Source organism: Protopterus annectens, chromosome 1.part0 (genome assembly GCF_019279795.1).
Source record: "Protopterus annectens isolate FY-2018-M chromosome 1.part0, PAN1.0, whole genome shotgun sequence".
Classification (NCBI taxonomy): domain Eukaryota; kingdom Metazoa; phylum Chordata; order Ceratodontiformes; family Protopteridae; genus Protopterus; species Protopterus annectens.
Window position 1 is genome coordinate 89438247 of NC_056725.1, and position 26552 is coordinate 89464798.

Sequence of the window (26552 nt, forward strand, 5' to 3'; positions counted from 1 at the left end):
CTGAGATTTTTACAGCTGTGGCATGATGTTTTCATCTTTTATTCAGATTTGCATTTTGTTGGTACACCACTTGCCCTTGGGAGTATCGCTTTTTGATATATTTCCTTGGGTCTTCTACTATCCCTTGGGACATGGCTGATAAGAATGAAAGTAACTCTACTTTAGATGGAGCAGTTATGGAAGGAAGTATTGATAATGCTGTCAATGAAGATGACAGGTTTTGTAGACTTTTTCTGATGTGTCCAATCCTCTATTGGCGGTATCAGGAGAGAATACGCTAGGGGTTGCTACCAGTGTTAACCCGGCAGGTTTGGCTGATGCTGTTCGAGACTTGGAAAATGACATGTATAAACTGAAGTGGCTGCAGTGGCAGCGACTTCACTTTGAGGCATGTTTGTTTCATACGGTCATTCCTAGAGGATTGCGAGTACTCGTCATGCCTACATATGGGTCGACTTACCCTGAACTTTTACGTAAGTGGCAGCAGCTCAATACTGAGCTTAGTTTTAACTATCTACGTTTACTCAGTGGCATTTTCAAGCCTATTGAGATTGAGTTGAAAGAGACAGTAACTGCTAAATACAAAGATCTGATGTGGTTGTATGATTATGTGTTTGCTATGAAAGCCGATATGGTTATGGATAGTGTCTTGTCTTATGAACAGCGCATTAAGTTACAGAAGTCTAAAAAGTTGTCTAGAGATATTAATGACTTCTCAAGAGGTCAGGTGTTTGCCTGGTCCAGGGAAGATTCTATGAATGAGCAAGTTACATCTGCCGGTTTCAATAATGATAGTCCGACAATGAATTCTGTTAGTACTTCTGTTACTGACTCAATGACAATTTCATCTGACCCTCCTACTGTTACTAATATTGAGTCACATAGGCTAGTTACTTCTGCCCTTCCCTCTACTAGCCATAATAGAACTGTGGCTCCTTTAAATTCTGTGTCTGTTACAGCGATGCGTGATGTACGACCTAAGGTGAATCCTAATCAGGATGTGAATGGGTGTTTCCCTTAAGATCAACCGTTGCCGATTCAACAGAAGGGAATACAACACCTATAACGCTCATTGAGTCGCGGCAGGAAACGCCAGTGAGTAAATGACGATTCTCGAATACAGACCTTGAAAAAGATGTGGAAAGAACAGAGGACTGGTTAATTTTTAATTTGTCTAGTAAGACTGACTAAAGCACTGTATACTCTTTTACAGCGTGGCCTGAATTTCATTCCGGCTCAGTCTTCTGATTTCAGTCAGACTATTATAGACATTAGATTATTTGCACGCCAACTCATGCTTAAAACGATGTTTCCTAGTTCCAGGACAGCAGTATGTACTGGTTATGATGAATCTAGGAAACCTAGTACATTTCAACCTACACTTAGTTCTGTGCTTGAAATTTTTGTGAAGAAATGTGAATGTGATTTATTCAATGTTTATCATAATGGGCATGCTCGAAATGAATTTTTTAATATTAATGCTGATGAGAGGCGTGCTCTCTTTGAACTACGGAATGATGCATCTCTGATTATTAAACCCGCCGATAAAGGCGGTGCAATAGTTTTTATGGATTATTCATTCGATAACTCCTAGGATTTTATTAATGTTGAATGATTGTAACGTCTACACAAAGGATGACAGAGATTATGTCAGCCATGCTCATGATAGGATTATGTCTGTTATTCATGATTGCCTTAGTAGTCATGTTATTACTAAGGCGCTGTATGATTTTTTTGTTAGTGGAGTTTCCTACGATACTGGTGTTTCAGGCACTGCCGAAAATACATAAGGATCCCGTCAGTCCACCCTTTCGCCCCACTGTTTCCGGCGGTGGTTGGCTGACTGAACCCTTTTCTTTATATGTGGAGAAGAAGTTGAGGCCTCTACTGTATGGTGAAACCCAGATGCTTAGCGGCAGTAAACAGTTTTTACATCGCAACCAAAGATATTGTCTATGGTGATAGGTGTTTCTAGGTTTGTTTTGATGTTGTGTCACTCTTTACTAGTATACCACATGGTTTAGGTGTTGACATGGTTAAGGAGTTTTTATTAAGGAAAAATATGATGGTGGAACAGGCCGATTTGACTTGTCTTTTTTTTAGAGGTTGTCCTTGAAAATAACCTCTTTTTGTATGATGACCAGTTATTTTTATAGAAAGTTGGCATGGGTATGGGCACCAGTTGTGCCAACAGCTACGCTAACATTGTAATTGCTCAGTGGGAGATTGAACATGTTTTGCGTTTTATATATATGAATCATATAAAAGTTTACAAGAGGTTTTTGGATGACCTTTTTTTGGTTTGGCATGGTAGTGAGACTAGTTTGTTAGAATTTATTGGCTATGTGAATAGAACTGTTCCTTTCTTGAGATTTACTCATAGGTATTCATCTCAAGAAATTGATTATTTGGATGTTAAACTTTCCAAGGTAAACTTATTACCACTCTGTTTAGAAAAGACTGTAGGAAGAATACCATGTTGCACCGCAGTAGTATGCATCCTCGCCACATATTTAGGAATGTTGTTAAAGGCCAAGGCATGCGTATCTCTCGACTTAATAGAGATGAGTTGTTTTTTCGTGATACAGCTAGGTTGAGTGAGGATTTTTTACATAGAGGTTACAAGAGATCTGAAGTTGATAAAGCACTGGATGAGAGTACGCGACAGCGGGATGATAGGGCTCGACCCTTACATTCTGGATCAGTCTAGTTTGGCTAATTTTGATAGTAGTGGCACTTGAGGAATGCATACACAGAATGATGTTTCTGTCTCTTTATACTACACCAGTGATGTGAGTAGTGTTTTAAATGTTATCAAGGGTAATTGGTCTATTTTGCGTTTAGATGCAACATTAAAGGATATAGTAGGGGCTACACCCAGTTTTACTTTTAAAAATAAGAAGAGTCTTAAACGACAATTATGCTATAAAAATAGACCTCAAGTAGGTGCTAATATTGTTAATACTGGCACCATGAGATGCATGCATTGTAGATACTGCTCTTATATAGACATGAGTGTAGATTTCACTCATCCTTCTACTGAAGTATTTAAAGTACATGCCAACTGTAGGAGTAGGGATCTTGTTTATCTGGCTAGTTGTAGACTCTAGTTGTTTCTACATAGAGAAAACTAATCGGTCCCTCATGGAACGGATAAGGGAACATTTGTATAGTATCAGTAGACATGACATGCACAGTGCATTGGCTAAACATTGTGCCAATTATGGTATTAACCATATTTTTGGGTTTAGGGTTGTAGAGATGGTTAGGGGTAGTGTGCGTGGTGGTGATTTTAGGAATTATACTGAAGGACGAGAGCTTGACTGGATTATTCGCTTACAAGCTGAGAAATTACCTGGTATCAATGGTAGAACCTCCATTAAACCTGTGCTGAAAGAACATAGGCTCTTTAAATAGTAATTGATTTGTTCTTGATTGTTTTTGTTTGTTGGCCTTTATTGGTTAACGGTCTTGATGTACTTTATTTAATGGGAGTTGTTTTTCTCTTCGTTTTTATGTATGGTCTGAAGAAGCATGAATTAGTGTGAAAGCGCTTACCTTCTATTAAATCGTGGATTCATCTGAGATTTTTACAGCTGTGGCGTGGTGTTTTCATCTTTTATTCAGACTGTCATTACGAAGCTGAAATGTCATTTCTTAGTCCATGGTAGTTCGCACAAAGTTATTTCTGGCAACATTGCCCAGCTTACTAGTCAGCTATTTCAGAAATTTGTAAGAGAGTGGGACTTTATCCATGTTACCAGTAGTCTTGAGTACCTACAGTCAAACGGCCTAAACGTTCAGTGCAAAGCAATTACTACAGAAGTCAAAGCGCAACAATAACAATGTTTTCTTGAATTTGCTTAATCTCAGAAATATACCCCATGACAATTTACTTGGCTCACCTGCTCAGAGACTTCTGTCTAGGCAAACAAGAACAACCTTGCCAATCAGTTCCAGTTTGTTGGTGCCTAATGCTAAAAACACCAGAGCAATCAAAGCCCAACTATTCAAAAAGTGTTCAACTCAGTAGTCCAACTACGACAAAACAAGCAGATTTCCTCGTCCATTGAAAGGAGTAGTGAGGATGCAAACTGCAAACTGGTCAAGTAAGCAGATTTCCTCGTCCATTGAAAGGAGTAGTGAGGATGCAAACTGCAAACTGGTCAAGTGAGAGGTGTATGTGCCGAGCAGAGTTCTTACTTAGTGGAATCTGAGGGTATAGAATACAAAAGAAATCGCAGGCATCTTCTTCTGGTGTCTGAATCAATATCGCAGCATGCTACCTGTGATACAGATACCAGACCTCAGAGCAATCCAGATGATGTTCCTGTTGAAGGACATGTCTCAGTACCTATTCCCATTCCTGATGACGTCCCAGATGTCCTGAAGTTGAACATTCAATAAAGACACTCCTGTCTGCTAAACCCAACCCTAAGTTTTCTGTCACATGATCAGGTCATATTTCCAGACCTAGTGCAAAATATACAGCAACCTGGACATAACTGTTTCATTTGTAATTAGCTTTGTATAACTGCATGTCAAAGGATTATTTCTGTACAACTGCATGTCAATGATTGTCATTATTACTGTGCATGACTTACTTCTCAAAGATGGAGGATGTAGAACAGAGCGTGTGTTGTGCCTTTGAGAAGGATTTCAAAGTAAGGGCATGTGCATATAAACAGAGAGCACATGCAGACAGTAGTGCCATTTTGAGTGAACAGCCAGAGTGTTAACATGTATGAGTGCATTAGTCTGTTTATAAGTTTATTCATGTTTAAGTTACTAAGCATCAATCCTGATGTGTTGTATGTAATAAAGCGGTTTGAACTAAACCCACAACTGTTTGTCTGTTTTATCCTGAACAGACGAGTGGCAACTAAGAATTAAACCAAGTGTTTTTCTTTTCCGGCAGAGCATGCATGCACACATACATCCCAGGAAAAACTACTGATACTTCTCCAGTGACAATCCCTTTTTTGTACTCATGGCAAGCAGCACCAATCAGATTATTAATCTAACACCAGGATCTCAATTACTGACCACTCTTCCAATAACAACCAACACTGAGTTGTAACAGATGACGGCCTAACAGCCTATGTTTACAAAGGGCCGATGCCAACAGTCACATCTATGATGCAACGATATCCTTCACTAAGACATCAATCACAAGCTTTTAAGAATGAACAAAATAAAACTCCTTACATTTATTAAAAGGATCTGATTATACATACAAAACAATACTGCACTTGTACAGGGAAAAGAAAAAATGGTGCCTTTAGGATAGACTGATGAGAGAAAAATGGCTAAGTGCATCTATTGCTATTTTCAGTTACTTACTACACATGATGGAAACTTCATGATGATGGAAGCCTCAGGATGAAAGTAAAGTCCACTTATATGATCTAAGAATCCTTGTTTTAACACACTCAGCAAGTTAGAATTTTCAAAGTCCAAATAGGAATCACAGACAAAAGAGAAAAAGGACAACTGCAGCAGCTCTAAAGAGGTACTACCTCATAGTTTAAAGCAGATTACCAACATAAAGAGAATCTAATCATTTTTAAACCAGTTGCAACAATGCACAGACACTTCTATTCCATGGTGCGGTAATTCAGCTTGTTAAAGAAACAGTCAGCAGCAGTAAACAGATTAAAAGTAAACAGTTACAAATTCTCAGCCTTTAATGAAATACACAACTATTTACATTTTTAAAACAAGAAAACATAACATTCAACAGATCTGACCACAGGGATATGAAATGCATTAGTCAATAAGTTAAGGGCCAAATCTGTATTGATGTACTTGACTCTCAATGTCTTCTTCTTCTTTCGGCTTTTCCCGGTTAGAGGTCGCCACAGCGGATCACCAGTCCGCTCATGATTGGCAGTGGAGTTTTACGGTGTCGAGTTGCCAGCCTGGCGCCCAAGCTTCCACAGAAGGCACACACTCATGCCTAGGGCCAATTTAGAGTGTCCAATCCACTTACATCATGTCTTTGGAACGTGGGAGGAAACCAGAGCACCCAGAGGAAACCCACGCGACAACAGGGAGGACATGCAGACTCCGCACAGAAGGCATCCCAGCCGAGGATCGAACCGGAGAACGTCTTGCTGTGAGGCAGCAACATTAACCGCTGCACCACCCCAACTTGACTCTCAATGTCTACTCAACTCAAAATATAAAAGTGCACATTTGCTTGGAAAGGTTCACTACATGCATGGGATCAACAGAAAAAATATAAACCAGAAGATATTAACTGTTGAAAATTCAGCTTTACAGATGCCTTTCAACCAAATAACTCAGTTTTCTTAAATGACATCCAAGATGTACTTTCATACTGAAGAAGTGAAATGAAAGAGAATCTTACCAAGGTATCACTATTGAACTTCTTGCATTACTTCCTGACTTGCCTCTCGCAGTAGCTGTTCTACTTCCTCATCTTCCTTGCAGAAAATTACCTCTTAAGAATGCAAAAATGAAAAGGGTAAGAGAAGAAACGTGCTACAATCTTTCATCATAATGCATAAACACCTATCTATATACACACTGCCTGAGCTCACACCAGAACACTTATAAAGGCTGTGGGGTATACTGTACCAAGTTACTAGCTACCACAAATGTTACTATGAAGTATCATGATTATAAACAAAGCTCAGGTAACTTGTTGTCAGCATACTCCAAATTCAAGCAGGCAGTACAAGAAATATTCTGTGAATACACACAATGCCAGCAGATCTTTGGGTGAATCTCCCATACAAGGTACTTATTTCTGCAATTATAATTAAGTTACCTAGCAATCAAACTAGCAAACTTCTGAAGCACTGTGTACACTACAAACTGCATGGATGCCATCTGTACAACAGGTTACATGCAGTCATGCTCCCCCTGCCCCTCTTTCCAGTCCTTTTTAGTCCAGAGATAATGGAAAAGACAGTTTTATGACCTGGAAGCTCCACAAAATGTGCCTCTGCAATCCTCTAACTCACAGTACAGATGGAAACGGCAGAAAAAATTATGTGAGGAATTCACAATAGCAGCATCCATCACTTTTTCTTCCATTACGGTTGTTTATTTTTACTATTAACTTTCCTGATCTGGTGTTGGCTGCCCCAATGATGTTTTCCAAGCACACACTTAAACCAGAAGCAGATCAGATGCTCTTGCACGTTACACAAGCAGAAGGCTATAAATCAAAGTGGGAAGGGATGACGAAATTGGGAGGGGGGGGGTGTCGAGAAATAAGGAGAGAGCTGGACACTGGATGCAGGTCCTTAAGGAGAACATCAACAATCATTGAGAATATTACATTCGTGCAGTAATAGAATGCATTTTAAGCGCTAAGCCAACATGGCAGAGCAGAAAGGGGATTTTACCAAGAGGAATGACTGCAAGTAGGGGTATAGAAAACAGGCAAGAGGGGGCTGGAATTTATTAGAGAAAACAAGCAAAGGAATCTACATATCATGAGCAAATAACTACACTGCGAAATGTGGCCAATCAATAGTTTGGACTGCAGGTTACAGACTGCCTTCCCTACCAGGGACTAATAAGAGTATAGAAACAGAAAAGGGGATAGATGAATGCTAAGTGAAAGACCAGCTCAGAATTTTTAATTGAGTCTACATCTGCAGTTGCTGTTAAAAAAGGATAGTTTGTAGAACATATTAAATATTGCATGACAATACAAAACGCAGATAAGTTTAAAAAATGGAAAGAATGGAAAGGCAATATACAAAACAACAACGGGTGGACATCTGTATATCTTAGCACATAATTAAGTCCAGAAGGTTTAGGATTTTTGTACTGAAGTCTTTGCTTGGTAATTTATACCCCATACTTCAAAGAATTGTTTTTTTTTTTTTTTCAAGTAGATAGCAAATGTTGGAGGTGTGACAGAATGGAGAGAAATAATTGAAAACATATTTTTTGGAGAGTAAACAGCTGGCAGATTTAAAAAAAAATTCCCAACATAGTAATTTGTCAGAAATACTGGAGAAGCAAATGGCTGTAACTAAGGAAATGATTCTTTGAGCTGGGATACAGAATCTGAAATGTCCAGACATGGTAAGGTCTTTCTAAATTTATCACTACTGGTTGCAAAAAAATATACAAAATGGAAAATCAAAATTGAAACTAACTGCAATTGAAGCACTGAATATTAATAAGGATATAAATGAGCTGGAGGCGGGATCTTTACAAAAGGGAAGGGGCAGACTATATAGAAATAAATGGAACTTGTGGGAAGAGTTTATGAGGAATAATGGATGGGAGGAAGAGGAGATGGGTTTAAGTAATCCCTAGGGATTTGGTCTTGGGGCCTCTGCTGTTTTGAGAGATACTTTTCTGAGGTGCAGGCCAAAAACAGTGGGCTACTGCTGACCAAGTTTGCAGATGACTGCAAGCTGGGTGCTGTATTCAATTCCCCTAGTGATGTGGCAATGCTCTAAGAGGGTCTCACCCAAACGAATGACTGATGCCACAAACATGCCCTCAAACTGAATGCAAAAAAATGCATAATCATCAACCCCTTTGGGGAGAGTGATGTCCCTAAAAATTATCATATTAATAATAAGGTCCTAAGCACGCAATCAGTTGTGAGGGACTTGGGCACTCAGGTTGACAACAAACTAACTTCTGACCACCATAGTGCCTCCGCTGTACGGAAAGCTTTCTACATAGCCCACCAAATTAGTAAGGGTATCTCATCCAGGGACAAGGTGGTAATAACACCCCTGTATTCTTCCCTTATAAGACCCATTATTGAGCACAATGCTCCTTTTGGCATGTACCTCACAAACCACATGCAGCAGCTGGAGAGACCACAGAGGTTCCTCAACAAGAGAACTCAAGACCTCAAACATCTACCCTACACAGGTAGGCTTAAGGCCCTGTACCTCTATTCAGTCTCCTACAGACTCCTCAGAGGTGACCTGTGTCTGGCATACAAAGCAATCTCAGACCCTGTTTTGATGGGACTGCTGCATATCTGCAAGTCAACCTCCACTCGACTAACCTACACACGCGATCTCATCCTGGTCTGTGACACCAATAGGACTTGTTGACAAAAGAGATTTGTGTTCCAGAGACTCCTCCTTTTGTGGAATGGATTCCCTCTCCACATCAAGCAGAGTACCTCACTAATTCTTTTTAAGCACAACCTGGACAACTGGATGGGGAACAGAAAATACACCCCTGGGATTCCAACCTGTGTCCCTGCTGGACAGTGACACAGGGTGCTGACTTCCTGAAACATGGGCTAAATTCTTGGCTAGGCTTGTAAGGGCCTCAGAGCCAATAGCCTAGTAGCTTCCTATGATCCTATAAGAGAAGGCAATAAATTAGCAATTTATGTAATGCTGGAGTGAATGATAATTATTAAAGAAGAAAATGTATGTATAATGCATGACAATGAAAAATGCTGACTTTGGTTTATTTTCCTTTCTATTTTGGTGTACCTATGCCTACAATGTAAGAATTTTTAAAAGGTGTTAAACTCCCTTTTATGCATCTTATGATACACCTGCTATAGACTATGTCTGAATTTCTAAACCTGGAGACAACATGAGTTCAGTAAAAGTAAATAAATGGGAAGAACAAGAATAGTTCTTCTTCTTTCGGCTTTTCAATGGAAAAAAACTTTTTCCTGGTGGACTTTTGGTGCATGATGGTTCAAAAGAATGAATATTAGTTCCCGAGACTATTCAAATGGACTGGGAAGACAGTATCATTTAACATGGTACTTAGTGTACGAAGGCAGAAAACAGAACACTTCTATTTACAGAAATGTACTGACAAAATGATGTACAATACCTGTGCAACATTTGCTGGATTCTAAGTTCAATGTTTAATGGAAATATGATGTACAATATCTGTGCAACATTTGCTGGATTCCAAGTTTGATGTTTAACGAAAATATGTACTCTCTCTAATAGACTGTCGATGCACAAGAAATTTAAATGAAACAGCAGAAACCTATGTAAATGTTTTTATAGATGTTGTTAGGAAAGAAGTGAATCCATCATTTAAAAATGCAATACTTGTATGTTTTAATATGTTTATATATTATGCATCATAAGGGAGTTAGTAAACATTATTACTAATTTACAAAGGATAAATCTGTCAACCCTTTTGGTGAGTGTTAAGAGATCAGAGAAATTTAAGTGAAACAACTTTCGTTGACAGTGTTGTTTTCTTTTTTCTTCACTGTTTTGTGACCTCAAAGTAAATATAGGTTCAGGGGTGTCCCTCTGCAAAATAACCTTACCTCCGTCTGGGGTTCACTGACAGCTGCTTTGGGCATTTTTTCAATCTTCAAACTGGCTGACAAATCCAACTACCATTTGTGTAAACGATGAAAAGAGAGCCTTGTGCAGTGGCACAAATTTTAAAATAAAAATTATTAGCAGTTAATTGTTCTTCTGCAAGAAAATAATGTTATTTATAATGTACATGACACTTCATTTTATTTGTGTAACTGATGGTAGAACTTCAGGGTGAGTTGTCAGGAGTTAAAAGTTTATCAACAGTTATTCTTTTCTTGCATGATCATTACATAAACGAATATTATGGTTTTGAAGAGTGAATTCAGGATCGTTAGAGTGAAGAACGATTTTGTTTTTAATTGGTGGTGCATGGGTTAGCGCTCAAAGGTTTGCATTACAATAAACATCTGCAGAAAAACAGAATTATGTCCCAGGTATAATACACTGACAATGTACAATATTGCTTGTTATGGTTGGGGCTCATCATAACATTATTAAAATGGCTCTATGTCAAAGCATTGAACAACCACATTGTCAAAACCCATATGGTCGACAATTCAGTCCATTGACAAACCAAATAAACCCAAACAACACAAACGATACTCCCCCCACACCCCATTAACTATATATACCAACTCCGAGAACTCACTACAGTGGTGAAAAGAGCAAATTACCTGATCATCCTTACACAATGTGGTGGAAGAGTGGCTATCTGACTTACCATTTACAACTGGGCAGTTATGAACTCCAGGCTCTGAAAAAGTTGAAGATGAGATTTGTAGATGTTGACTGAGATACCTAGTGATTCACATAACTGGTGCAAGTAGTCCCTGAACTCCTCTAGGAGATGCTTGTTTGGGGTGGTGAGGAGCCAGTCATCTAGATATGGACACACTCAGTGTCCCAGCAGCCTCAAGTGAGCTGCTACCACTGCCATACATTTGCTAAACACGCTGGGGCTGTGGTGAGACCAAAGGGCAGGGCTCTGAACTGACAGTGATTGGTCCCCAGCCAAAAATAGAGAAATCTTTAGGATTGCCTATCCATCTTGATGTAATAGCATGCATCTTGAAGACTGATGGGAACACAGCCAATCATCCTTGCGTAGAAATGGCAGAATGGACTGAACGGTGGCCATTCAGAACTTTGACTTCTTCACAAATTGATTCAGTTTGCTTAGATTCAGAATTGGTCTCAGGTCCCTGGTTTTCTTTGGCACAAAAAAGAATCTTGACTAAGTTCTGAATCCTTTCTGGTCTTGTGGAACCTCCTGGAGGACTCTCTTGTCTAGCAACTTTTGTATTTCTAGAGCTGCCACCTCCTCCTGACTGGGTGGGATGTCGGGAAGCCTTTTTCTTTTGGTTGGGGGAATCTGGGAAAAATGATATGAAATAACCTCTGGATATAATTTTTAGCACCAAAGAATCTTTCATTACTGATGCCCAGGCATCTGGGTGCAGAGACAAGCATCCCAGACTGCATCCAGAAGTGGGCAGTCGGGCAACCTTTCAGTAGTACTGAAAGGGTTTATCTGAAAAGGAATCTTGGAAACTATGGTCTTGCTGGCCTCCTCTGCTGCAAGAGTGGCATCTTCCATTTGAACCCCCCTCCTTCAGCCCCTGAGGGAGATAACCCCGCATGAATCCTGGAAAGGACCATGAGACTTACAGAATTGCATTTTCTTGCCTCCTCTGATCCCTAGAAGAAGATTGTTGAGGGGTAGAAAAGCAAATTCCTATGGCAGACAGGGTCTTTCCATCCTGTTCACTCCGGGAAAGTGCTTCCTTTACAGTAGGGCCAAATAAGAGTGCTTCATCAAAAGGGACATTGATGAAGAATTGAAGGGCTCTGCTAAGTTGCATAGGTGCATCCAGGCATGTCTCCTAATGGTTATGACTGAAAAGGCTGGGTACCATCCACAGCATGGGATATTAGCCTTACAGATGCATTACAGGTGGATAATAGAATGGTCAGCTGTGAAGAAGACTTCTTGTAGTCCTCCATGGACATGGACTCAGAGAGGGATGTGCAGTGTTCCTTAGTCAAGTTCCACTGTAATCTTGTGAAATGTGCCATGTAATTTAGTGACCTTAAAGCAAAGGCTGCTGAAGCAAAAAGGGATTTTCTAAATCTGTCTAATGCTCTGGAGACTCTGTTACTGGGATGGACAGAGGAGCTCTGCTCCACTAGCTCCTTCTTCCTGGCTGCCGTCACAACCATAGCATCAACAAGGATCCCTTGCTCCAGTGTAGTCTGTCTTTACTTGGTGCCAGGAATTTATCAGGATGATGGAGAATGGGTTCTACAGTATCCAGTTCCTTCCATGCCTGGCGAGAGACTAGATCTATAAGCTCATTTGCCAGGGAAATCACCCAAGATGTAGATGGACTGGACCCAAAAGCTTCCAGAAAGACTGACTTCTCTTGGGAGGCGATGGTATACGAGGACCATCCACCTTTTTGTTTGAGAATGTCTAGGATGTCTCTGAAGGGGACGTCATCCAGTGGAGATCTGATGTACCCCTCCCTTGCATCAAAGTCAGTATCCTTAGTGAGAGATTCCATAGGGAATCTGTGTGTCTCCTCTTGCATGCTCTCTTTCAGGGAACCTCTTCAATGGGGTGATCTGGAGAGATATCTGAACAGAGGAGAAAATCCTTGATGGGGAGTGTCTGCATGCTTGATGATGCTAGCTGTCCCTGTGGAACAGACCTAAGAGGATCAGAGCTCAGACCAAAATGGAGAATGGCTGTAGGATCCCTAGAGGAAAGAGTATTCGAATCTTTCGGCTGAGAGAAAACCCTCTCCATTACACTGAAGGCAGAAGGACCGGGAGAAGCCATAGTTGGCCACAATGGAGCAGAAGCTGCCAGTGCTACCACTCCTCAACACTGTCCACACCTGTGCCTCAGACTGGGAGTGAGACTTGAGCTGTCCAATGCCGAAGCTACAAGGGGCAGGGACAGCTCTGACAACACTACAGAGAAACATAGCTCACAGGATCCAGCACCACCACTTTGGCACCAAGATTCATCCTGGTCCAAAGGAATCAGAACCAAACAAGTCAGGGGAAGCCACTAGAGTCGAAGATCTAGCAGTCTTCAGATCATGTCTACACTCTCAGGTCTCTCGGATCCCAAAACTGTGGGTCAGATCGGAGAAGGAGAAAATACTGCATGAGAAGTAGAAGGAAGGCTCACAGACCTGATGGGATAACCCCCATCTGAATCTGAGCTCTAAGGAACTTCCTCATCATCCTAACCACTTTGGCTTCTGAAAGGCTCCTGGAGGACCTAATGGAAGAAGTGGTGGACTGGGGCCGAGACACTCTACTTGGAGTCTCCTGAGGAAAAGTGGAATGGAGCAGAGGAGAAACAGGCTCTATGGTGAATCCTGGGGACTGGGTTGTTGGACACCTGGTATGAACAGCAGTGGGATCCAAGTGCTTCCATTTTGGATGCAAAGACATCAAATATGATACCTTTAAAATCTTTTGCGGAGGCTCCAAAGAAGTGGTCATCTTTGGAGAGCAGGTTGGAGACTGCTTACGTGACTCATCTGTGTCCGAAGAGGCTTTGGCTGATTTAACGGGTTTGAGCCCCAGAAGAGGAAGAGGAAGGTGGCAGCAATCCTTTTAAAACTAATTTGTTTCTCAAGGCACTAAGGGCCTTAGAGTTAAAGGCTGTACAAATGGGGCAGTCAGTGTTGAGATGGGAAACTGCAAGGCATAGACGCACCCCTTGTGGCCATCAGAGCTGGGGATCTTATGCCCACAGGAAGTGCATTTTTTTTGAAGCCTGTTGGTTTCTCATCCATAATACAAATATATAGAACTCCTGACCTACAAACAAGAAGTAAAAAATAAATGAATACATACATACATAAATAAACAAACAAACTTCTTTCTCATTTTCTTTAACTACCAGCAATGGTAGGAAAGAAAATACTCTCTATAGGGTAAAAGAGAGAAAAGGGTATACAGAAGTACCAGCAATGGTACTGAGAGCCATCAGGATAGAAGTAGTAGAAAATGGGTAAAAGAGAAGAAAGATTACTGCTAGAGATGTAACTCAAAAGTTTCACAACTAAGAGAGGTAGGTGGGTGATAGATAAGATCACAAAGTCGGAGTTAGAAAAAAATATGCGACTTACAGTACAAAAAGCTCTTCGAGATGGATTTGCTTCTGTACCGTTATGGATGCAAACAAGATCTGAGGTACAGCAGTTTCACTGGGGCATTATGGGTAGAGGGAGGGGCTTGTGAGTTGGATCAGAGTCTTGTAAATGTGACAGAGTCAGATCTGATACCCAATCATTGGGGAATGAATGAAAATGACATCATCAGATCCCTTGACATGGCTGGGGCTCAACATAATATTATTAAAACAGACCTACGTCAAAGCACTGAATGGCCAAATGGTTGAAACCCATACGGTTAAGACCGTATGGTCAACAATTCAGTCCTTTAACAAACATAAACCGAAACAACACCCACAAACAACATAAACCAAAACAACACAAACAATGCTTTTACAGAGGGGAACCCTCCCTGCTCCCCCCACACTCCCTGCTAATTATATATACGAACTCTGAGACTGAAACACTGTGGGGAAAAGGGCAAATTACCTGACACCTACTGCACCGCAATCTCAGTCTGAATGGTTTAACAAACTGAACTGTCGACTACATGGTATCAACCATATGTCTTCTGACAATTTGGCCATTTGATACTTTGACATACACCATTAAAACGTGAGAGTGGAGGACTGAGCTATCACTGCAAGCATATCCATCCATAACTTGAGTATATATTATGTTCAAATAGGGGGTGAAGACATATTTATGTATGTCTGCTGGGAGAGAAAACCTTGGTAGAGTCTCAAGCATGGCATTGTTAGCTGTTGAGCTGAAATGATATAAATAATGGTTTCTTTTTTGAGACTAGAATATTAATAATGATGTTGTCAACAAATAGAAATTATACTGCCTTCATGATTGCTCCCTCTTCCTTTTTTATGCCCAAATGCAGTGAAACCACTAATGACAAGCTATTTCTCCTTGTTTTAGTTCCATGAAGTCAACCTGTTACTACTACTGTCTGAAGTCCCTAACATAATGTAATTATGCTAATGCCCCCTTTAAAACTAGAAAAATAGGAATATTGGGTTAATTATAAGATGAAAATATTTCTATTGTTTGACATTAGCATGACTTGTGAATTTCTTTTTACACTTCATCTTATTATATAACCTGGTCTAAATTAGAATTTACTTACACAATGCTTGGAATAGCTACTGTACAAATTAAAGATTGATGCATTTCATAGGGATGGTAAGGATGATGAAGGCTTATAAGGATTTACACAAGAGATGGATATTAGGTAATACTGAGACCCCTTCAGTCTAAAGGATAAACGTATTATTGCTCTGTCTGGTGAATACCAGATGGGTGTGTGTGCTTTTTCAGTTTGATCACTGAATGCCATGGATTATAGTGGGATAGCACTTTAAGTCAGTCATGCATTACTAGTGTTAAAGTAGAACAGATGGAAAGCTGTAGCATACTTGTAGATTTGTCCATTTATAGGCAGTATTTGTTATGAAATAGCCTTATCCCTTGCTGGCAATTCTGATTAGTGGACTGAGATATCTATTAAACACAAAGATAGGTGTGATAAAAACTGGTAGACTGAATAGATATGATAATGTGTTAAGGTTAATGTGAACTCTCTCTCTCTTATGAGTCGCACCTGACTACTACTGTAACCTTATGGACAGCCATCCCTTTCCGTGGAGATTACAACACAAAGGGAGGAAATGAAAGTAGGTTACAAGGTCTTTCCTCTATATCACACATGAATATACTCACACCTGTGGACAATTTAACTTCACCTAATGCACGTCTTTGAATACAGTAGGAAATTACAGCCCCCAGAGAAAACCTATGCAAACATTGGAGGACATGCAGAGTTGGCACACAAGGCAGCCTGGCCAAGAACCAAACTGTAGATCCTCGTACTGTGAGATGGCAACACCAACCATTGCATTACTGTGTCACCCTAACGTGAACTACAAATTATACTTAAGGGTGGTCCCAAGATAGTATCTTGAGGAACCAAAGAGCGAGTTAGTATATACAGTGTCATTCCCTTGTTTTGAGAAGTATAAGCTGATTATCAATTGATATGAGATTAAATATTAGCTTCACTTAAGACAGGGAAGGTACAAAAATTGAGAAACTTTACTGAATGTAGAAATAAAAGGGAGGGAGTGTCAGGGACGGCTCTGAATGTTGCTGTTGTCTTTCAGCCTCCGGTTAGGGGTCGCCACAGCAGAACTCCGGTCCGCTAATGATTAGCAGTAGATTTTGACGAACGCCGAGGTGCCAGCTCGATGTTCAACCTTCAATGAAGGCACGCCCATTTACGTATGTCTTTTGAACGCCCACCCAACTGCGGGGAGGACATGCAGACTCCACACAGAAGGCACTCCCCGCACTCCAGCAGAGAATCGAACGGGAGAACCTCTTGCTGTGAGGCAACAACGCTACCGCTGCACCACCGCGGACGGCTCTGAATGATTTTCTTTTTTAGCATTGCACTGTGTTTGGGCAATAAATGTGGCATGTTCTGCCTGTATAATGAATTAAGGTTTTGATGCAAGGTAGTTAGGAGCACTGAAATTATACTTAATCAAGACTATGAGTGAAGGTTAAAAAGAAATTCTAGTAAGTAGAGAGGGTGTGAATAGGAATCCAACAAGATCAGACAGGCATAAGTAGAACAGAATATGCTCTACATAACATGGGAAAGTGAAATGGATTACAAATTTGTGTAAAAATGATGGATCCACCTTAAGTGGTAAGCATATATTGTGACAGTAATCATTAACAAGAAGATCAATCAATAATCTGGTAGTAAATTTTAGTATGAAGTTCAAGGTTGTGAAAAAGGATACCCTTCTGAGTCAATGTTAAGTATAAAGGTTGTATTAATTCCAACCGCAACACAGTATCAAGGATTATAATGGGTGGCAAGATCACAGAGTACAAAACTGAAAGATGGTTATTTACAAAGGATCCTGCTAGTGACCCAGACAGCTGAATATCGATTACTGACCGGGACAATGGAGGAGCCGACCAGGAAGGTGGAATTAAGTATCTGACATTGCCTTATCTATCCTGGGAACAAAGGAGGCAGTCAAGTCCACTGCAATGCTGATATATGGCCTAGGTCTGTGCCATGCTCTGTGGCTGTCATTGTGCATGTGTGGAAGCATCTAGCCCCTCTGAGTATAGTGTAGCAAGCCTCAATTTGTAGGTGAGAACTTCAGAAACCAAGGCAGTGGAGTAAGGCTGGCATCATAGAATTCCACTGATAGTTACTTGGCTAAGACATGCACATCTATCCGGTATTCAGCACTTTACAGGAAAATATGCACAGACTTTGTTACGGATGTAAAATCCAGCATTTCGGAGGCAACCGATTGCACCATGGTTCTACTTGACACAATAAGTCACAGATGTTGTAGAAGTTGGTCATGGACACATGCCTCTAGAATTTTTGGAGAAAAGGGAAAGTAGCTAATCAGTAGTGGCAGACCAGATGGTAAAACATATTGAAATGGGCAGAAGAAAAATGTTTCCTAGAAGATGACCTACTTCAGAATACACATCAGCAGCATTTCTTCATAGCTTAAAGGTAGCCTAACATCATGGATGATAGCCATCTTACTGGAATAGTGTCCACAGATCTGAAAAAAAAAAAAAAAAACAGACAAGTTTGTTTTACACCATTTACTACTAAAAGAGTTGAAAATATATAGCCTGGACAACACTACAGCTTCATTTTTAAATGATTTTTTGGTCTTCACTGCCCAACCAACCATCCCATCACCTCCCTGACTGATGCATTCATTCCTCATCATGGATGATAGCAGTTGCTGCTGGTGGGAGCAACAGTACAATAATGCTAGACCACCTCCTCTTGGTGGTTCTTTTTATTTTATTTTATTTTTTTTTATTGTGGCACTTATTTATGTCCTACCCTGCTTTCTGTTTAGGAGTATCATCAAGGCATACAATGAAGCCACACAGAATGTAACCATGCATACTCAACAGTCCTTGATGTCTCTCCCTTTTTTGCTGCATTTTTCTTGCCCTACTGTTTTTTAGAATTTGCTAACCAGGCAAGCTCAAGGCATGGAATGGAGCCACACAGACTGCAAGCATGCACAAATGGCACAAGGTAGCTCAAATAACTAATGCTCCAACAACAAAGCACTAAACAGTGTGATCTGTGCTACAGGTGTGTTGTTGTTTGTCTTTCGGCTTTTTCCTGGTAAAGGGTCGCCACAGCGGAACTCCGGTCCGCTAATGATTAGCAGTAGATTTTTACGAAACGCTGAGGTGCCAGCTCGACGCCCAACCTTCAACGAAGGTGTCTCTGCCACAGACATCTATGCTACAGCCACCTTGTTTTCAGTATACACTTTCACTGAGCTTTACTGTCTCGCTAAGACTCAGGGAGTCAGATCAATTTGGGGAAGTCTGTTCGTTGGGCCATCTGAGTTCTGGTCTAGGGTGTTCCTCTGGCTCCTTCCACACTGGTGGCATTGTTGTGGGTTCACCTCAATCCAGGGCTCATTAACAAGGGCCTTCAACATTAGACAGACAAGGTCTTAACATATCAGCTGATGTACGAGCGACCTTCTACAAGGGTTAAGAAATCCTCTTCTGCCTTCAGGCAACTACGTATTTTTATATAACCTATATAATGACATGGTGTCAAATCTGTGCTATTTTTTTAATTTGCAAAAGATTGCTTTTTGGGGGCAAGGGGAAAATTGTGGGCTCTGGGAAATCACAACTACTGAGCCAGTCCTTTACACAGGAATACATTGGCTGTGCACTTGAAAAACATGAAAAAATTTACTGGAAAAAAAATCAGAATTCTGAAAGGTGAATGAATATGTAACACTGAACCAGTCACAAAAAGCCCACTCACAGACTGGCTCATTCAGTAAGAACTCGATAATTACACTTCCTGTTTGCAGGTTTCTAGTCTTCCTGAAAAATATAACGAGCAATAATTCAGTTTATTAAAATTTTCATTAGAGTCTTTATGTTCATAGAAGGCTAAAATGATTCAGATAACCAATGTCCAATATTTTACTGAGAATTTAACTCTTTAAAATCATCAACCTTTTTGATCCTGCCCAGGCTTTTCTGCCTCATGGACAGTGGACAGTATTATTAATCTGCCTAACAATACAGAAATTATTAAGGAACTTCTACTCTTTAAGCTACTCTTTGCCTTGGCACAAAGAATTTAAAAAGTAATGGAACACAAAGAGATTCTGCAATACCATGATCACAATGGCCAACATACTGGAAGGGCTGTGCGTTTAAAAAAAGACAAAACCTTAACCTGGCTGTAATGCCCACCTTATGAAAATCACATGAATCTCCAGTGATACTCCCAAAGGAAACAATTCAAAAGGTATCCACATAGACTACACACACACTATCCAGGAAAATTGAGATAACAGGGGCATGAGATGCAGAACAGTCAGCTTCTGGATGGTGTAGTCATTGTTGCTCAGAATGGGTGGAGACACACGTCTACTTTAGGTCTGAAGGAAACAGAACAAACTCCTGTCCTCTACGGAAATGTGGTCATATCTACTACCCTATTAGCAATACAGTCTGGGCCTATCACAGGAAGAACTCCAGTGCAAGTGATATCCACAAATGGATGTCTTACAGTGGGGGGGACCTTTAAAATGTTATCAAGAGTGATTATGTTCAAGACCACTGATCCATAAAGATGGTTATCAAGTTGGAATAGGTCAAGAGAACCACAACACATACCAAGAGGCAGATCCAGACTGGATCTCATCCTGCAGCAAGACAGCCACGTCAGCTAACCCCCAGGGAGGACAACTGGCACTGGGGAAGGGTGGATACCATTAAGAAATGTTTATCCTTCATTCTTGGGACATGACAAAGTGAACAAAATAAGCTTGAAATGCACTACAAGTAAGTATAAAATAAACTAAACCAACACTTTACACTGGTCCACTTACACCAAATACAACTCCAAAATATTGTGTTTTACTTGGTGCTTTCGTCTAACTTACAATTTAGACTTCTTCAGAATGCAAAAATCCTGTCATATGACTAAAGACATAACTTCATGCCATATTCTAAACTTAAAGTTAAATAAAATATGCAATTTTGTATATATAATAACCTGAATGTACATTCGATAGCAAAAAAAAAATCTATATATGTGTGAAAAAGACTTAACATAAATAAATATAAAATAAAACATGCAATATTTGAAGCATACATACCTAAACAAATATCAAAATGAGACGTACAATACTACAAGACACTGAAAATAGTCACAATCAGCTGTTAATAGAGTCACCATCATTAATTCCTGGTGTGGTAATAGCACTCAAAACTTGCCAGATAAATTCTCTAGATTGCAGAAGAGAATTCCAGTCCCCCTAACTTAGTAAACCAATGAGATGTCTTATAGGGGGAGTGGTCATGTTTACCACCAGTGATCCATAAAGATGGTTCTCTAAGCTGGGGTATATCAAGAGAACCACAGCACACACTAAGAGGCAAATACAGACTGGATCTCATCCTGCTGCAAGGCAGACAGCTCAGCTAACCTCCAGGGGGATGAAACTGGCTTTGGGGGGGGGGGGGGTGAAGACCATCAAGAAATGTTTGCTCTTCACTCTTGGGAGATGACAAGGTGACCTATGCATTTTGGAAGAGCAAGTGGCCAGAAATTGTGTCTCTACAGCAGAGGGGACATGCTTCTTCTTCAGAAAGTCTTCAACCAAGTCTTGGTGTGCCTGACCAAGGAGCACTATCCCTCTGAACATGCAATCCAGAATGCAGTTTGAGTTGATCTCAGTCATGCCACCTTTGATTGCAAAGAAATAATCCTGTGGCCGTATCCGCAGCATCTGTACAAAACAAATTATAACAAACAATATGGAAGTCAGAGATAGCATCGGAAAAAGGTCTTCCTTAAGTCAAGACCTAAAAAGGCATACAAGCTTGCCCAATGTCAGATGAATTAAGGAGTTCTGCAATTATAAAAGGTGAGATGTACAGTTAACGGCCCCAAACCCTAGTTATGCATACCAGTAAAACCTCTCATGCCATGCTTAAACAAAACATTTGTCTTTGTCATACAGAAGCACAGGAAAAGCATATGGTCCCTGGAGTCACTGCTGCACCACCAAAACCACAAAGGTGTCAGTTCTAGGATGGATAAACACTCACTCAAAATGACCAGGGGCTTATACTAGGCAACAGCCTTCTTGGAGGTCAAAGGAGCACAGTACAGAAACCTCAATGCTTCAAACAGTATGTCTAAATGCTGGCCTCAGGAGAGGAATAACTCAAGGTTCTAAAGGATACTTTTTCCCCAATAAAGAAGAATGGGGAGGTAGGAGGTGGGGATGGGGGTGCAAGGTTAAAGCCTGCTGAACCTAATGAGCTGCAAGGTATCCCCCAAATGATGGGGCTTGTGGGATTAATTATTCTTAACCGTCTCAGAGACAAAGCCCTCCATGTGTTTAGTCTCCCAGTGTGAGCTTGAGATGGAGGGAGCCTTACATTCTCAAAGATACCATGAAAGGGCTCTCCGAGTCCTGAGTGAAGATGTGACTGAAGTATACACTGTGCCAGGTGAATGAGGTGCTGCATGAATATGTGTACACACTAAAAGCAGTATGTGAAATTGGGATGTCTGGACTGGGCAAGAATCAAAATGAGGTTATTAAGAATGTGATCCTGCAGTCTTGACTCAAGCTGTCACCACAAATCAATAAGTATTTGATATCCCTGGCACAAACAAGACCTTGGCACCGAATCATATATAGGGTCTCTTCTCAAATGGGTCTGACTGACATTGCTGGATGTTGGGGAAGAACTCAAAATTCAAGGCTTTGGCTTCAAGTTCCGCTACTCTATAACTGGATGGCTTGAGGGGCCAGTCCACAAAAACAGACTGAATGGCTTCAAGCCTCAGGTCTCATTAGACTGATTCAGGGATGGAAGCTATTAGCACACAGGGCAGCACCCACTAAAGGAGGAGCCAGAGGCAAGTCCTCTCTGGGCCTCCAATTATCTGTTAATGTGAAGGGCCAGTACAAGGCTCATGTCTTCAGTAACTAAGTGCAAGCGCAATGCCTGCAAGGACAGACAGGGTACTCTCAAAGCATGCTTATCTTGGGAATAGCTAGGCCTCAACCATTTTTCCAAATGATGTTTTTTTTGCAGCTCCCTACTGAAAGTGCAAAAGTGAAACCTGCATCTGCCAACACTAAAGTGTGGGTGATAAGGCATCATAGTGAACACTGAAACTCAATGCATTATTTTTCATAGGATCACAGGTTACTAGGCTTAATGGCCCAAGAGCCTTTTAAGCCTAGCTATTCGTGCCCTAAATTTCCCAATTATCAATGCCATAGGCTAGAGCGGCTTTGGTACATGCCTGTGCCAGGTCATCTACAAACTGTCCTTGTCCATAAGGGCCACTGATGACATTTAAAGCATTTTTGCAGGAAGGTGGGTCTCTTCATCCTGCACCCTCACTACCCTGACACTTACATATATTAACTCTGAGATATTTGTAACTCGGAGTAAGGGGAATACTCAAAGGTACTGCATTTTTGGACTTTTCTGTTTTGCACTTGTGTCTGTAGTTACAGGACTTGAAATTATGGATCTTACAATTTCAGAGGACTCTCCTTCCTGTAGCAAACATTTTACTAAACCTATTACTCTCTCGAAAGCAATTCTACAGTTTCCTATTAAAATGTTGCAGCTTACAGAGCTGAGAATCAACATGGGGGAGAAAGATCAAAACTGCAGGAGAACACCGAACATTGCTCTTCTCTTTTAAACTTCTTTTTTTGCAGGGGGGGGGGTCAAGCTCCTCGCCCCTCACATCAAACTTCTACATACCAACTCCAAGACTGCCATACCTTGGAGAAGAGGGAATATTCCTAGAAATGACTATCTTGGCCTTAGTTATATGCAAGTCCAAATTTTTGGCCTTTGTCTCTACATTACAGGAATTATCAAAGTTGGCCCAGACCTTTCAAATGGTTACCCCATCCTGCTCCTTACTTCATGATATCATATCTCTTGTCACACCAAGACAGAAAAGACAAGACCTCCAGAAATTCTCGCTGAAATTTAATGGCCACAAAACACAGTGTCCGTGCAAATGTATTGCAGAGATAGCAAACCTGCTAGGGGCAGATTTGGCAAAACTTTCACTTCCTTATCCCCTTAAAACTTATCACAAACCTTGCCCCCAACCTTACATATCCAAAGAGCAGATCACTAAAGCTTTGCCTAAGGCAAAAAACAAAACCTCTATGGAACGGCTGTCTTCGAAACAAACTAAAACATGAACTTGCATCACCATTAAGTACCCTATTCAATCACAGCCTAACCAGAGGCTGTGTTCCTATGGAATGAAGAACAGCAACAGTTATTCCCCTCCACAAAGGTGGCTTAGCAACAGTCCCTGGGAATTATAGACCCATAAGTTTGATCTGCCTCATCTGTAAAGCTAGTGAACGTATAATAATGGACCTCATAAATAAAGACATAGGCTACCTCCAAACCATGGATCCAACCCAATTTGGCTTTATCAAGGGCAGATCCTGCCTATTAAACCTAGTGGATTTCTTCGAAAATGTGACCACAGTTATGATGAGGGCAAAGCTGTGCACACAGCTTAACTCAACTTGGCAAAGGCCTCTGACACAATACCACACTTGGGAATTACTGATAAACTTAGCAAACTGAAGGTAAACCCCTTTGTTATAAGATGGGTTGCCAATTCGCTCACAAACTGGTCACACACTATCAAAGTGGGGGATTCCACATTAACCAGCAGACCTGTCATCAGTGGGGTGCCACAAGGATGAGTGCTGGGCCCCTACTGTTTCGTATATACTTTTGATGTCCAGGCCAAAACTAAGGGGCTGTGGCTGACCAATTTTCCAGATGACTGCAAACTGGGCGCAACTACTGAATCCCCAAATTATGTCAGTATACTTCAAGAGGGTCTTACGCAGACCAATGACTGGCGTCTTATCACAGTCTCAAACTGAATGCAAAGAAATGCATCATCATTCCCTTTGGTAAAAACAATGTCCCTTCACACTATCAAATGAACAACAATACCCTTTGTACCTATGAAGTGGTAAGAAATCTGGGATCATAAGTAGACTGCGACCTTAACTTTGACCACCATGTGTCCACTGTAGTAAGGAAGGCTTTCTACGTAGCACACTTGATTAGCAAAGGCATCGCCTCTAGAGCAAAGGAGGTTATAACTCCCTCTATACTCTTCACTAATCAGGTGCATAACTGAGTATAATGCCTCTTCCGGCATGTACCATATAAAGCATGTGCAGCAATTGGAGAGACCTCAGAGGTTTGTAACTAAAAAAAATCAATGGACTCTAGCATGTGCCTTACACAGACCAACTAAAGTCCCTGTCACTATACTCAGTATCATAGGTGTGTACTAGGCTAATGGCCCTAGGGCCTTTAGAAGCCTAGCCATAGGATTACTCTGGCATAGTGTCACCCGACCTTAGTTCTCAGTGCCTCTGTCGAGTAGAGCCACTGGAGTTATCTCCGGGGTGAATTTTCTGTTTCCCATCCACTTATCAAGATTTCTGTTGAAGAGGGTCAGCGAGGTGCTCTGCTTGACATGTATGAGAAGTCTGTTCCATAGCATGGGCAGTCCCTGGGTTATGAACCTGTCCCTCCAGCATGTTCTGTTAATTGTGGTAACAAGGTTAAGGTCTCTGGAGCATGTGGTGCGGAGGGATTGGGATTTCTTTAGATGTAGCATTTCTAACAGCGTTGGGTCAGACATGACTTTGCAAGTCAAGAAGAAATCACCTCTAAGTAGGCCATATGAGACAGAGAATAGTCGGAGTTTTTTTGTGTCTGTCCATATAGGACAAGTGTTTAAGGCCTAGGATCCTCTTTGAGAGATACATTTGCGGCCAATCCAGTTGTTGCAGGAGTCTAGTGAGGTACATGCCAAATGGGGCATTGTACTCGATGACTGGCCTAATCAGGGAAGATTACAGGCAGACAATGACCTCTTTCTTCCTGGATGCAAAACCCTTAGTAATGAGATGTGCCACAGAGAAGAACTTTCTGACCACAGTGGCAATGTGGTGATCAAAAGAGAGGTTGCTGTCAACCTGTGTTCCCAGATCTCTTATAACGTCTTCTGTGTTCAGTGGGCTACCATCAATGTGGTAATTCATGGGAACCGGGGTTTTCCCAAAGGGGATGACAACACATTTTTTGGCACTGAGCTTAAGACCATGGTTCTGACAACAGTGGTTGGTCTCAGTGAGGCCATTCTGTAGGATGTCAACATCACTTGGGGAGTTAATAATAGCTCCTAACTTGCAATCGTCTGTGACATTTGTCAGCCAGAATCCCTTCGTGTTGGCCTGGACTTCAGAGAAGTAGATACCAAACAGGAGAGGACCCAGGACTGAATTCTGTGGGACTCCACTTGTGACTAGTCGGCAGTCTGACTTGGGGTCAGCTACTTTCACACTGTGGGTTCCATCTATGAGCCAGTCTTCAACCCACCTAGTGATATAGGGGTTGATGCCAAGCTTAGTGCGTTTTTCTAAGATTCCTGAGTGGGGAACGGTATCAAAAGCCTTGGCCAGATCAAGGTACGCTGTATGAACCACCTTGCCTTTATCCACAGCTCTGGTGACTGACTCAAAGAAGTCGACCAAGTTCAGCAGGCATGATCTACCCTTCACAAAACCAACTGTGTGGGATCCAGAGTTTGGAGATTCCCTATATCCTTGTTTATTACGTCCATGATGATGCGTTCCATAGCTTTGTATATCAGACTCATCAGGCTAATGGGGCAACAGTTCCCATGGTCTGTAGTCGCTCCTCCTTTGTGGAGAGGGATGTTTGTAGCAGTGCGCCATTCGGTAGGGAAAAAGCCTGAGGTGAGGCTGTGACTAAACAGGGCACAAAGGTGAGGTGCCAGCTCACTCTGTAGTTCATGAAGAACTCAACCAGGGATATTGTCAGGTCCCATAGAAGCTGTATTCTTGGGGTTCCCCTTTATAATCTTGAAATACTGAAATCTGGAATTTCAGTATCTTGAGACCATCAAGTCGAACTTTTAAAATAGCGAAAGTGCATAATCGTGAATTCGAATATCTCAAATTCG

The 26552-nt window shown here is 41.2% G+C and overlaps 1 protein-coding gene across 2 annotated transcripts in view; it reads right to left on the reverse strand.

Moving 5' to 3' along the window:
• PPP1R37 (protein phosphatase 1 regulatory subunit 37) overlaps positions 1-26552 on the reverse strand; it is a 1521445-nt gene that overhangs the window by 152808 nt on the left and 1342085 nt on the right. Inside the window, exons 12-13 of one of the 2 annotated variants that reach the window (XM_044086507.1) lie at positions 6374-6466; positions 6097-6215 (exon numbers count right to left, since the gene is read on the reverse strand). In XM_044086507.1, coding sequence (XP_043942442.1) covers positions 6384-6466 — 83 coding nt within the window. In that variant the 3' untranslated portion in view covers positions 6097-6215; positions 6374-6383. Of the gene's footprint in view, positions 1-6096; positions 6216-6373; positions 6467-26552 lie in introns of those variants that run through there. The other variant, XM_044086439.1, reaches the window with a different exon arrangement.